Consider the following 13,887-nt stretch of genomic DNA (forward strand, 5'->3'; position numbering starts at 1 on the left):
TTGCAGTGCTTGTTTTAACTCCTTCAACATTGTTTTCAAATCACTTTGGTGAGTGGAGCTTGCTTATCTATCCTGTCAGCCAACTCTGATTCGAACAAGGCCGCATCCTGGGAATCTAACGCGTCTTCCCGCACTACTGTGTCACCAGACTCCTCTTTCCCCACCGCAACAAAGTTGTGTTTAATTTCACCAGTGTGTTTCTTCAACATCACAGCTCGTTTCCAAAAAATCCTGTTTCCACTTTGCTTAATAAAATCCTAAATACCGGTGAGGGGGACACACTTTTTTCACCTAATTACAGAGGGTCTTTTTCAGAGCCTCAGGCTGCTGCGTCCGTCTTGCGATGATGCCACCGGAAGCTCTAAACATCTAAATGTGTGTTTTTATAGGATTGTATTGGGAGGGTTGGTGTTGATGCAATCATGATTGTTGAGTTTAATTATCAAAATCTTGGGGGGAGGTGCGGTGCTAGAGGTCTAAAAGTTAATTGAGAAGGGGCACCAGGCTGAAGGTTCAACTAAGGAACCTAATACCCTTTACTGGCCCTGCTCCTTTTCAGGGAATGTGGGACCCTAGCCTTAATTTCTTTGAGGGTCAACAGACCTTTCATGTTGCTGGGGGAGGGGAGCAGAGCACACTCCACTGATTGAAGTGAAATCTGGTGTGGAGTCAGCTCCATGCCACTGTGGGTTCTTGCTCTGCCACTCCTATTGCTCATGCTGTGACCAGTGCAACTGCTTAACACAGCCCTGGGCCCTGTGTCCTCCACATGGAAGAAAATAAACAGGTGATAGTTTTAAGAAATGATGCAATATGTTGTATTTGGGTTTGCCAAAATAAAAAATATAGGCATTGCAGGTGATAAGTACATAAGTAGATAAGCATCACCATGCTGGGACAGACCAAGGGTCCATCAAGCCCAGCACCCTGTCTCCGACAGCGGCCAAAAGAACAAACAATTTGTCTCACCCATCCCAGAAATAGTGGATTATTCCCACGTCCATTCGCTAACATTCTATGGCCTTTTCATCCAGGAAGCCGTCCAACCCTTTTTACAATGTCCGCTAAGTCAACCGCCTTAACCACTTTTTCCGGCAACGAATTCCAGAGTCTAACTACGCGTTGAGTGAAGAAAGATTTCCTCCGATTCGTTTTAAATTTACTACACTGCAGCTTCATCGCATGCCCCCTTGTCCTAGTATTTTTGGAAAGTGTAAACAGACGCTCCACATCGACCCGTTCCATTCCACCCATTTTCTTATAGACCTCTATCATATCTCTCCTCAGCTGTCTTTTCTACAAGCTGAAGAGCTCCAGCTTCTTCAGCCTTTCCTCTTAGGGAAGTCATTCCATCCCCTGTATCATCTTCGTTGCCTTTCTCTGCACCTTTTCTAATTCCATTATATCTTTTTTGAGGTGCGGAGACCAGAATTGAACACAATACTCGAGGTGTGGTCGTACCATGGAGTGATACAACGGCAGAATAATATCCTCATTTTTGTTTTCCATCCCTTTCCTAATAATACCCAACATTCTATTTGCTTTCCTAGCCGCAGCAGCACATTGAGCAGAAGGTTTCAACGTATCATCAACGATGACACCTAGATCCCTTTCTCAGTCCGTGACTCCTAACGCTGAACCCTGCATGATGTAGTTATAGTTTGGGTTCCTCTTTCCCACTTGCATCACTTTGCACTTGTTCACATTAAATGTCATCTGCCATTTAGACGCCCAGTCTCCTAGTCTCGTAAGGTCCACTTGTAATTTTTCACAATCTTCGACGACTTTGAATAACTTTGTGTCATCAGCAAATTTGACTACCTCACTAGTTACCCCCATCTCTAGGTCATTTATGAATATGTTAAAAAGCAGAGGTCCCAGCACAGATTCCTGAGGGACCCCACTAACTACCCTTCTCCATTGCGAAGACCTTTTAACCCTACTCTGTTTCCTATCTTTCAACCAGTTTTTAATCCACAGTAAGACACTACCTCCAATCCCATGTCCCTCTAATTTCCTCTGAAGTCTTTCATGAGGGACTTTATCAAACGCCTTCTGAAAATCTAGATACACAATATCAACCGGCTCACCTTTGTCCACATGTTTGTTTACTCCTTCAAAGAAATGCAGCAGATTGGTGAGGCAAGACTTCCCTTCACTAAATCCATGTTGACTTTGTCCCATTAGTCCATGCTTTTGAATGTGCTCTGTAATTTTGTTCTTGATAATAGTCTCTACCATTTTGCCCCACACCGACGTGAGACTCACCGGTCTATAATTTCCCAGATCTCCTCTGGAACCTTTTTAAAATATCGGCATTACATTGGCCACCCTCCAATCTTCTGGTACCACGCTTGATTTTAAGGATAAAATACAAGAACGTAAGACCTTTGAAGTCAGAATGATTGAATATTTTAACACCCAACAGAAAGGACTCAACAAGGATCTGGGGTTCCTAGCCCATTATAAACCATAAAGCTGTATGTCTCTGTTGATCACCTTCCCCTCACCTATCCACACCCACCCTGTTAGAATATCAATGATATGCTTTGATGTCCCCATGCATACTTCCTACCCACCCCTCTCCTCCCACCCTGTCAGACTGTCATAGTAATGCTTGAATGTTTTCACTTATATACACTGTCAGCTAGCACATTTGCTTATTTCCGATCTGAGGAAGAAGGGCAACCTTCGAAAGCTAATCAAGAAATGTATTAAGTTATGTCCAATAAAAAAGGTATCATCTTATTTTCTTTTCCATGTTTTATTTTGTTTGATTTCTAAGGATAAAGTACAAATCACACAGTAGCTCTGCCAGCTCATTGTTTAGTTATTACTTATTTATTTATTGCACTTGTATCCCACATTTTCCCACCTATTTGCAGGCTCAATGTGGCTTACAAAAATCTGTTATGGCATCGCCATAGCAGGGAAAAGAATACAGTTGGTGTTACAAAGAGATAAATGAAGACAGGAGGATCTAGTGAAGCAGTTGTAGAGAAAGATATTCTGAATCAAGGAGTATAGGGGTTGTGTTCTAGTTAATTATGGGTTCTTGTGGTAGGCCTTGTTAAAGAGATAGGTTTTCAAAGCTTTGAGGAAGTTATTTTGTTCATTGATCGTTTTCAAGTGGATTGGTAGTGCATTCCACATCTGCGTACTCATGTAGGAAAAGCTGGTCGTGTGTGTTAGTTTGTATTCTATCAGTACCTTGGGATGAATACCATCCGGTCCAGGAGATTTACTACTCTTCAGTTTGCAGAACTGCTCCATTACGTCTTCCAGGTTTACAGATATTTCATTAAGTTTTTCCGACTCGTCAGCCTCGAATACCCTGTCCGGCACCGGTATCCCTTCCAAATCTTCCTCAGTGAAGACCGAGGCAAAGAACTCCTTTAGTTTTTCTGCTATTTCTTTGTCTTCCTTGATCGCCCCTTTTACACCCTGGTCATCCAGCGGTCCAACCGATTCTTTTGCCGGCTTCCTGCTTTTAATGTATCTAAAAAATTATTTACTATCAGTTTTTGCCTCTAGCGCTATCTTTCTTTCAAAATCCCTCTTTGCCTTTCTTATCAGCGCTTTGCCTGACTTGACATTCTTGATGCCGCTTCTTATTTTCTTCATTCGGTTCCTTCTTCCATTTTCTGAAGGATTCCTTTTTAGCTCCACTAGCCTCCTTTACCTCATTTTTTAACCATGCCGGCTGTCGTTTAGTTTTCCGTCCTCCTTTTCTGATCCGTGGAATATGTTTGGCCTGGGCCTCCAGGACGGTGTTTTTGAACAGCATCCACACCTGTTGTAGGTTTCTAACCCTCTCAGTCGCTCCTCTAAGTTTTTTTTTTTTACCATTCTCATTTTATCAAAGAGTCCTTTTTTAAAGTTAAACGCTAACATATTCGACTTCCTATGTTTACCTTTTTGAAAGCAAATTTCAAAGGCGATCATGTTATATCACTGTTGTCAAGCAGCCCCCGGACCGTTACTTCCCATACCAGTTCATGCGCTCCACAAATGACTAAGTCTAGAATTTTTCCTTCTCTTGTAATGGTACAAAATGATACAAAATGGTTCTGCTCGACTGTTGATGGGTATTACCCGGTATGAGTAAATATCTCCAATTTTATGCCCTTTGCACTGGCTGCCAGTCCAGTCTCGAGTACAGTACAAGCTGGTACGGTTGGTACACCAAGTATTGTGCTCTGATTATAAGAACACAAGAGTAGCCATACTGGGTCAGACCAATGGTCTATGTAGCCCAGTATCCTGTTTTATGGCCAAGTCAGGTCACAAGTACCTGGCAGAAACCCAAATCGTGGCAGAACTCCATACTACAAATCCCAGGGCAAGCAGTTGCTTCCCATGTCTGTCTCAATAGCAGGTTATGGACTTTTCCTCCAGGAAATTGTCCAATCCTTTTTTAAACCCAGATATGCTAACTGCTGTTACCACATCCTCCAGCAAAGAGTTCCAGAGCTTAACTATTCATTAAGTGAGAAAATATTTCCTCCTATTTGCTTTAAAAGTATTTCCATGTAACTTCCTTGAGTGTCCCCTAGTCTTTGTACTTTTGGAATGGGTAAAAAATTGATTTATTTCTACACCACTCAGGAGTTTGTAGACCTCAATTATATCTCCCCTCATCCGTTTCTTTTCCAAGCTGAAGAGCCCTAACCTCTTTAGCCTTTCCTCAAACGAGAGGAGTTCCATTCCCTTTATCATTTTGGTCGCTCTTCTTTGAACCTTTTCTAATTCCGCTGTATCTTTTTTGAGATACAGCAACCAGAACTGAATGCAATACTCAAGGTGTGGACACACTATAGAGCAATACAATGGCATTATAGTGTTTTTGATCTTATTCACCATCCCTTTCCTAATAATTCCTAGCATCCTAATTGCTTTTTTTGGCCGCCACCACCGTAAACTGAGCAGAAGATTTCAGCGTATTATCTACAATGACACCTAGATCTTTTTCTTGAGTGCTTATGTTCCTCGATACCTTAACGATATAATCCAGGAATACCAACCCGTTAGATCCTTGTGGTCTGAAAATTTGAAGTTATTGGTAAATGTTAAGTTTGCATATGCTAATAACACAGAATACGGCATTTTCGATAGCAGGACCACAAATTTGGAACAAATGACCAGATTATCTGAGACCGTGTAATAGCAGGGTTCAGTTCAGTAGATTATTGAAGACATGCATGGGGCTGATGTTGTCTGCTTTATTTTGAATATTGTACAATTCTGTCTTGTTCTTGTTTTAACGTTTCTTTTATTGTGTATTGTCATCTGCCTAATTGTAGGCAGACTAGAGATTTTTTAATAAATAAATAAAAATATTCTGACATAACACTGTGGGTACTGTGGTGACCGAAACTGTAATACTGTGTAACATATTGTCACTGACGTAATCTGTCGCTTATCGCACAAGGACGCACACATGGGATTCCCAGGGCATTGAATCAAATTTAAGACATCTGTCACAGACACTCTGAGAAAAGCTGTTCTGAAAGACAGCCCCTCACCCAGTGCTGATCTTCTTCATCATTCTCCCTCTCTTCCCACAGCTGTTTGAGCTGAAAAGCTCTACCTATACCTACATTCTGGCTGATGCAGAATCCAAGGAGGCTGTGATCATCGACCCAGTCCTGGAGACAGTGGAGAGAGATGCCCGTCTGATCAGAGAGCTGGGATTGACGCTGCTGTATGCAGGTGTGTGCTTAGATCTCTTCCCATCTTCTCACCTACCTGGGCAGGAGAGTCATGCGAGGGAACCCACAGCTGGAGAGCGAAGCAGGGAGAGGTATTGTGAGGGTAAGGCTGAAAGAGAAGGGAGAGCAGAGGAGGGAAGGAGTGTGTGACCAAGGAGGGTTGGAAGGGGAGAGCAGGAGAGGAGGATATTGAAGTATAGAGAGAGCAAGAGGATGAGTTTGAGTTTGAGGGCAGAAGAGTGGAGAGGGCATAGGAAGGTGAGGGTTACCAGGGCTGGATTTAGCTGTATTGTGGCTCTTAAGCTGTAACATTTGAGAGGCCCCCCTCATTAAGTAGGAACTAACTTTTTGGTTTAATAGTTGTCCATGCTAGTGAAGCATGAGATCCCTTGTAAAGTGAGGTCCTATTCTTTAGCTTGTCTGGTTTGACAAAGTACCTAATGAAAGACTCCAGAGGAAACTGGAGAGTCCTGGGATAGGAGGTAGTATCCTATTGTGGATTATCAATAGAAATCAAACAAAATAAAACATGGAAAAGAAAATAAGATGATACCTTTTTTATTGGACATAACTTAATACATTTCTTGATTAGCTTTCGAAGGTTGCCCTTCTTCGTCAGATCGGAAATAAGCAAATGTGCTAGCTGACAGTGTATATAAGTGAAAACATTCAAGCATTACTATGACAGTCTGAAGGGGTGGGAGGATGGGGGTGAGTAGGAGGTATGCATGGGGACATCAAAGCATATCATTGATATTCTAACAGGATCGGTGTGGATAGGTGAGGGGAGGGTGATCAACAGAGAAATAAACAGAGAAATACAGCTTCATGGTTTATAATGGGTTAGAAAACCCAGATCCTTATTAAGTCCTGTTTGTTGGGTGTCAAAATATTCAATCATTCTTATTTCAAAGGTCTTACGTTCTTGTATTGTTTTAAAATTACCTTTCAGTATTCTTACTGTGAAATCACTGGTGCAGTGATCTGGTCTTGTAAAGTGTTGGCCCAGAGGGGTGGGGGCTTGACTGGCACCGGCTATTTTCATGTGATGTCTGTGCAGATTGAATCTTGTCTTAAGCATCTGGCCTGTTTCTCCAATATAGCATCCTTCGTTACATTTTTTACACTGAATGATATATACCACATTGGAAGATGAGCATGTAAAATAGTCCTTTATGTTGAATATTTTTCCCTTGTGAATGACTGTGGGGTATTGTGAAATGTTTTGGCATAGTTTGCAGCTGGCTGTGTTACAGGGAAAAGTGCCCTTTTCTTTTTCCGTCTGTGATGGGAGTTTACTTCTGATCAGCTTGCGTTTTAAGTTTGGTGGCTGTCGGAAGGCCAGCACTGGTGGGGATGGGAATATCTCTTTCAGTAATTCATCTTCCTGGAGTAGCGGCTGAACGTCTCTTATGATTTTCCTCAATTTCTCCATACCCCCACCCTCCCACTCTGTCAGACTGTCAAAGTGGTGCTTTGATGTTTCTCTTATAGATACTATCTGCTACCACAGTTGCTTATTTCCGATCTGACGAAGAAGGGCAACCTTCGAAAGCTAATCAAGAAATGTATTAAGTTATGTCCAATAAAAAAGGATGCTGGGCATGATGGACCTTTGGTCTGTCCCAGTGTGGCAATACTTATGTACTTATAAATCCCTGCAGAACAGGAAGTTTCTTTATGCCCCCCCCGTGTAGAGGGATAGGGTAGAAAGGCGGGAAGAAAGGACCTAAAGAAACACAATTGTTATGTCTGTTTCAGAGTTATATACGGGTACCACCATTCTAGTCCAGCAAAGGACACCCCAAAACAACTTACATCGATTCTTAAAATAATGCACACTCAGTTATCATAACTAGAGCTGTACTTAATAGCTTAGTTTACTATTCAGCCGAATACGAATAATGGGCACTGAGCTTTAACATAACAAATAATTAAAGAAGCAATGTGAAATCAGAGATCAAGTGTTTATTTCAGTAGAATTTAGCACAGTACAGCCCCAGATTATTCGTATTCAAATTTAAATTGCTATTCGACTGAATGCAAATAATGTATTCAGGGCACTATTCCGGGCTGAATCGAATCAAATACAGCCCTAATCATAACTGGTCATTCAAATTTTTAGGGCCCTGTTTACTAAGCCACATTATAGGCGCATTAGCATTTGTAACGCGCGTTAACTGTGTACGCACCTGTAATATCCGTATGCTAATTGTAGGTGCGTTAAAAACACTAGCACACCTTAGTAGAGAAATCATCCTCTGTCGCACAGGTATATTCCGTTGCCCAAGGAGACAGAGTACCTATCCCCTTCCCCAGCATCTGATCTCTCCACACCAAGGGTACTAGCACTGAGCCCCCTCCCCATTAGCAGGGCCGCTGAGAGGGGGGGACAAGGGGGACAAAATTCCCGGGGCCCGAGCCTCCAAGGGGGCCTGGCGCCGCAGTCCCACCCGCCACCGGGCCCCTTCCACCCGAACCTCTGCCAGCAGAAGTGCTGTCTTCTGACTCCGGTGTGCGCGGCCTACACAGACGCTCTCCTCTCAGATGATCTTCACTGTACTCTGCAGGGCTTCTGTGCGCCTGACGGCCCGGTAGCAGAGGCGGGTGGGACTGTGGCGCCGGGGGTGCCGACAACCTGGGGGGTGGCCGTGGGGGCGAGGCCGGGGGCGGCCTTGTCCCGGGCCCGGCCCAGTCTCTCGGCGGCCCTGCCCATTAGCAGTATTCCCCAAGTCTCCATCTCCCCATTTCACCCTTTCTGTCTTTCTTTGCTGCTCCCCTCAGACATTTATATTGATCAAGGGTCAGTTATACTGCTCACAAAACATGCTGATTTATCATTGCTTAACTGAAAATAAAATAAACCTATGTTCAATGTCAGGAAGGAATTACAGTAATTCTAACCAGTAATCAGTCATTCAAGATATAAATCTTCAGTTAAATAGCAGGGAACTGATGTATGAGGACATGCCCTGTTGTTTTCAAATGTCTCACTTTCTGCAGAATTGCAATGGATTGAAAGCTTAGGATATGGTTTTGTGCACATTTTTTTCTTTTTTTTTTAATTCAGTTTATTGTATTTTTAAATAATAGAAACAAAAATTCAACTAAAATGTACAATATAAGACATATATAAAAAGTGAACTTTGATAAACAGTGGAACTACAATGGTGTTTTACAAGTAGTTTAAACAAATGAAGGAATAAGTAAGAAATGAACATACTGGATCAGACCAGTCAGTGCCGTAGCGAGGGCAGCTGACACCCGGGGCGGGTCACAGCTGCGCACCCCCCCTCCCCCGGGTGCAGCACAGCGCACCCCCTCCGGCGCGCACCCCCCCCAAAGCGCATTCTTACATGCACAAAGTAACGAAGAAACGAGGTGAGGGGTGGGCCGATCCGCCCCCGAATGCAAGTCGCTGGGAGCTGCGTCGGCTCCGCTGGTTCCCTGCTCTCTCTGCCCCGGAACAGGCCTGTTCCGGGGCAGAGAGAGCAGGGAACCAGCGGAGCCGACACCCCCCTAGCGGCGTGCACCTGGGGCGGACCGCCCCCCTTCCTACGCCACTGAGACCAGTGGTCCATCTAGCCCAGAATCCTGTTTTCCAAACAGTGGCCAAGCCAGGACAGAAGTACCTGGCAGAAACCCAAATCCTGGGAACACTCCATACTATAAATCCCAGGGCAAGCGGTTGCTTCCCATGTCAGTGATAATGTTGTATCAGTCATAATGTTTAAATGAGAAGTTTTGAAAATACTACTCTCACTAATAGTAATTATAGTAGTGTCAGTGGGTGATGTCCAGGGATGAGCATCTTTCAATCGGTTTCCAAATCTGCCTAGGTTGTGCATATCTGGTAGTGTTTTTCAGCATCTTTGAGTTCAAATGTGCAAACAAAACAGTAAGCTACTAGAAAGTTTTATTTAGATTAATGACACTCTACCAGTTGCATAAAATCATTTAAATAGAGAGCGATATTAATATATCAAATAGCTTTTATTGAGATTCTTTTAAATTTAGATTCATAGGAAACGATCTAAGAATAACAATAGCTATGGATTGATGGAATTTGTGGTCTAATAATTCTTGTATGTATTTCCAAATGTCCATCCAAAAAATTACTTGACAATCATATATTATATGGATTAAAGAGCCTTTCTGTGTATTACAGCTCCAGCATTGCATGTAATATATGTAAACCGCTTTGGTTATACCACAGAAAAAAAGGCAATATATCAAATCTGTGACCCTTGACCCTTGATCCTTTAACCATATTTGTATCCCTCTGCCTGTCGGCGTACCGCAGGGTTCTGTTCTTGGTCCCCTCCTCTTTTCTATCTACACTTCTTCCCTTGGTTCATTAATCTCATCCCATGGCTTTTTCTACCATCTCTATGCTGATGACTCCCAAATCTACCTTTCTACCCCTGATATCTCACCTTGCATCCAAACCAAAGTTTCAGCGTGCTTGTATGACATTGCTGTTTGGATGTCTCAACGCCACCTGAAATTAAACATGACCAAAACCTTCTCACTTTTCCCCCCAAATCCACCTCCCCACTCCCCCCGTTTTCTATTTCTGTTGATGGCTCTCTCATTCTCCCTGTCTCTTCAGCTCGTAACCTTGGGGTCATCTTTGACTCCTCTCTCTCCTTCTCTACTCATATCCAGCAGATCGCCAAGACCTGTCATTTCTTTCTTTACAACATCCGTAAAATCCGCCCCTTTCTTTCTGAGCACTCTACCAGAACCCTCATCCACACCCTTGTCACCTCTCGTTTAGACTACTGCAATGTGCTTCTTGCTGGCCTCCCACTTAGTCACCTCTCCCCTCTCCAGTCGGTTCAAAACTCTGCTGCCCATCTCGTCTTCCGCCAGGGTCGCTTTACTCATACTACCCCTCTCCTCAGGTCGCTTCACTGGCTCCCTATCCGTTTTTGCATCCTGTTCAAACTTCTTCTACTAACCTATAAATGTACTCACTCTGCTGCTCCCCAGTATCTCTCCACACTCGTCCTTCCCTACACCCCTTCCCGTGCACTCCGTTCCATGGATAAATCCTTCTTATCTGTTCCCTTCTCCACTACTGCCAATCCCAGACTTCGCTCCTTCTGTCTCGCTGCACCCTACGCCTGGAATAGACTTTCTGAGCCCCTACGTCTTGCCCCATCCTTGACCATCTTTAAATCTAGATTGAAAGCCCACCTCTTTAACATTGCTTTTGACTCGTAACCACTTGTAACCACTCGCCTCCACCTACCCTCCTCTCCTCTTTCCTCAACACATTAATTGATTTGCTTGCTTTATTTTTGTCTATTAGATTGTAAGCTCTTTGAGCAGGGACTGTCTTTCTTCTATGTTTGTGCAGCGCTGCGTACGCTTTGTAGCGCTATAAAAATGCTAAATAGTAGTAGTAGTAGTATTGGATGTGCCAGTTCTCCGTTTTGTAAGGAGGCCAAATGGCATAATGTGCTGTACAGAACGACTGTGTAAGTGTAGAAACTTTGTTCCAAAAGTGTTTCCAATCCACTTCTTGATTACTAAGGTGCACTAGTGTTTTTAGCGTGTGCTAAAAATTAGCGCATGCTAACTGTGTAGACGCCCATAGGAATTATGGTTATCTACATTGTTAGTGTGCACTAAAAACGCTAATGCACCTCTAGCGCAGCTAAGTAAATTTTGAATTTTTGGACTAATTCAGCAAAATATAAAATTTGTGAACTGGATGGTGCACACACTTTTTCTAACAAGAGGAAAACGCATCCTGAGCTTTGCAGGGTATTATTATTTTCATTGTAACTGTGCTTAAGGGGAGAGGTGTGGTAGCCGTGTTAGTCCACTTTTAAAGGTAATCAATAGAAATAAAATAAAATAAAACATGGAAAAGAAAATAAGATGATACCTTTTTTATTGGACATAACTTAATACATTTCTTGATTAGCTTTTGAAGGTTGCCCTTCTTCATCAGATCAGAAATAAGCAAAAGTCGGTAGATGACAGTATATATGAGTGAAACATCAAAGCATTTCAGTGAGAGTCTATATGCATGGAGACAGGGGATGAGTGAAACATCAAAGCATTTCAATGACAGTCTAACAGGATGGGGGTGGATAGGTGAGAGGGAGACAGGAGAGCAATACAATTTACAAGGCAATACAATTTTATGCTTTGTAATGGGCTAGAAAACCCAGATCTTTGTTAAGTCCTGTCTGGTGGGTGTCAAAATATTTAATCATTTTGACTTCAAAGGTCTTACGTTCCTGTATTGTTTTAAAGTTCCCTTTCAGGATCCTGTTAATATATGGCCTAGCTTTGGATCTACCACTGGAATAGTGAGGGCCAAAGCTATGAAGCCTACAATAACTGAAGAAGTACTGACTAGGCCAAATAACAAGTACATGATTTAATATTTCAGAATCTGTAAAAAGCAGGTCTGAACAATGAGTCCTGACACAAACTGGTACAACTGTCACTTTAAATCAGATGAACAAAATGGAGTCTATTAGTTTTGTATAGAAGGCTACAGAGGTTATACAGAGTTCTTAAGATGGTGTGAAAAGTATTGCGACACAGAGAGATGTGGAACTGTTATCTCAACGCTTCCCAAAACATGCTGATAAGACTGTGTGGGAAAGTATCATCTCAGAAATTGAGAGCTAGGTATCTCACCATAGACTTCTATGGAGAGATTTGTGTATAAAAGAGGGGACAAATTGCCATAGCTTTGGAATCCTCCCCAACGCTTCCGTCAGACGGCGAAGCTCTGTCCGGTTGTACCAAGAATCTGTCTGCTGAATGTACCTGATTAAAGTCTGATGTCTGCATTTGTACCAACTTGAAGACTTGTCTTTGGGTAAGAAATAAAATGTATCTATCTATTTAAACCAATCTCTGTCTTTATTCTATTTTCTCTTTACCTTACATTTAGCTTACAAGGCACATCACATACACTCAGTCTCTGGAGAAACTTAGACAGATTTTTATTAGGCATTATCTGGGAACATAAATGGCCCAGAGTATACCTAGATCCAGGAACACAGAAAGCAGTAGTTATGGGAATTAGAATTCGATTACAGCCCCTAATGCAAACCCAGAGCAGACCTCCTTGTGATTGGGTGACAATGGAGGTCAGAGAAACTATACAGAACCTGTTATGTGACATAGGTATCTTTAGCCCCCCGTGTGATCTGGAGTCAGAAAGAGGTCCAAGAGGGGGGGAATTAAAACAATCCTTACCATGAAATCACCGGTACAGTGATCTGGTTTTGTAAAGTGCTGTCCCACAGGCGTGACATCTTTGTTTGTACTGGCATTTTTCATATGATGTCTATGTAAATTAAATCTCTTCTTTAGCATCTGACTTGTTTCTCCAATGTAGCAGCCTTCATCACACTTTTTACACTGAATGATATATACCATATTGGAAGATGAGCATGTGAAAGATCTGGGTTTTCTAGCCCATTACAAAGCATAAAATTGTATTGCCTTGTAAATTGTATTGCTCCCCTGTCTCCCTCTCACCTATCCACCCCCATCCTGTTAGACTCTCACTGAAATGCTTTGATGTTTCACTCATCCCCTGTCTCCATGCATATAGACTCTCACTGAAATGCTTTGATGTTTCACTCATATATACTGTCATCTACCAACTTTTGCTGATTTCCGATCTGACGAAGAAGGGCAACCTTCGAAAGCTAATCAAGAAATGTATTAAGTTATGTCCAATATAAAAGGTATCATTTTATTTTATTTTCCATGTTTTATTTTGTTTTATTTCTATTGATGTGGTTAAGGGGAAACTGTGTTCACAGATCTGAGCAGGAGGTGACTGAGCAGTCACACACACATGCACTGGCATTACCCTAACAAGGTCACTTTTACCTTATCGGAGTAGGATCACTTTTCCTTTATTTGCCTATCTGAAGGCATTGGAGTCACAGCGCCAGGTTTTTGCCACTTCCGCTGAGGTAAGAGAGTACAGTGTGAGTGTTTAGTCTGGCCAGGTTTGCTGCAGAGATAGTGTTCACATCCCTCTGTTGCCCCCTCCGCCCCACAGGAAAGGGGTCCTAACCATTACTTCTGACCTGGCTCACAGCACACATGTCATATTGAAGGCTTAAAGCTTCATAGTATAAATGTGACAGGAGAGAAAAGCCTGAACAGAGTCCAACATAAAACA

At 42.6% G+C, this 13,887-nt stretch overlaps 1 protein-coding gene across 2 annotated transcripts in view; it reads left to right on the forward strand.

The window, feature by feature from the left end:
- LOC115457647 (persulfide dioxygenase ETHE1, mitochondrial-like) overlaps nt 1-13,887 on the forward strand; it is a 61,993-nt gene that overhangs the window by 14,918 nt on the left and 33,188 nt on the right. For both annotated transcript variants that reach the window (XR_003939990.1, XM_030187170.1), the window contains exon 2: nt 5,568-5,712. Coding sequence is in view for 1 of the 2 variants with exons in the window: in XM_030187170.1 (XP_030043030.1) it covers nt 5,568-5,712 (145 nt within the window). In the remaining variant the exon portion in view is untranslated. The remainder of the gene's footprint in view (nt 1-5,567; nt 5,713-13,887) is intronic.

The sequence above is a fragment of the Microcaecilia unicolor genome, chromosome 14 (assembly GCF_901765095.1).
Source record: "Microcaecilia unicolor chromosome 14, aMicUni1.1, whole genome shotgun sequence".
Lineage (NCBI taxonomy): Eukaryota > Metazoa > Chordata > Amphibia > Gymnophiona > Siphonopidae > Microcaecilia > Microcaecilia unicolor.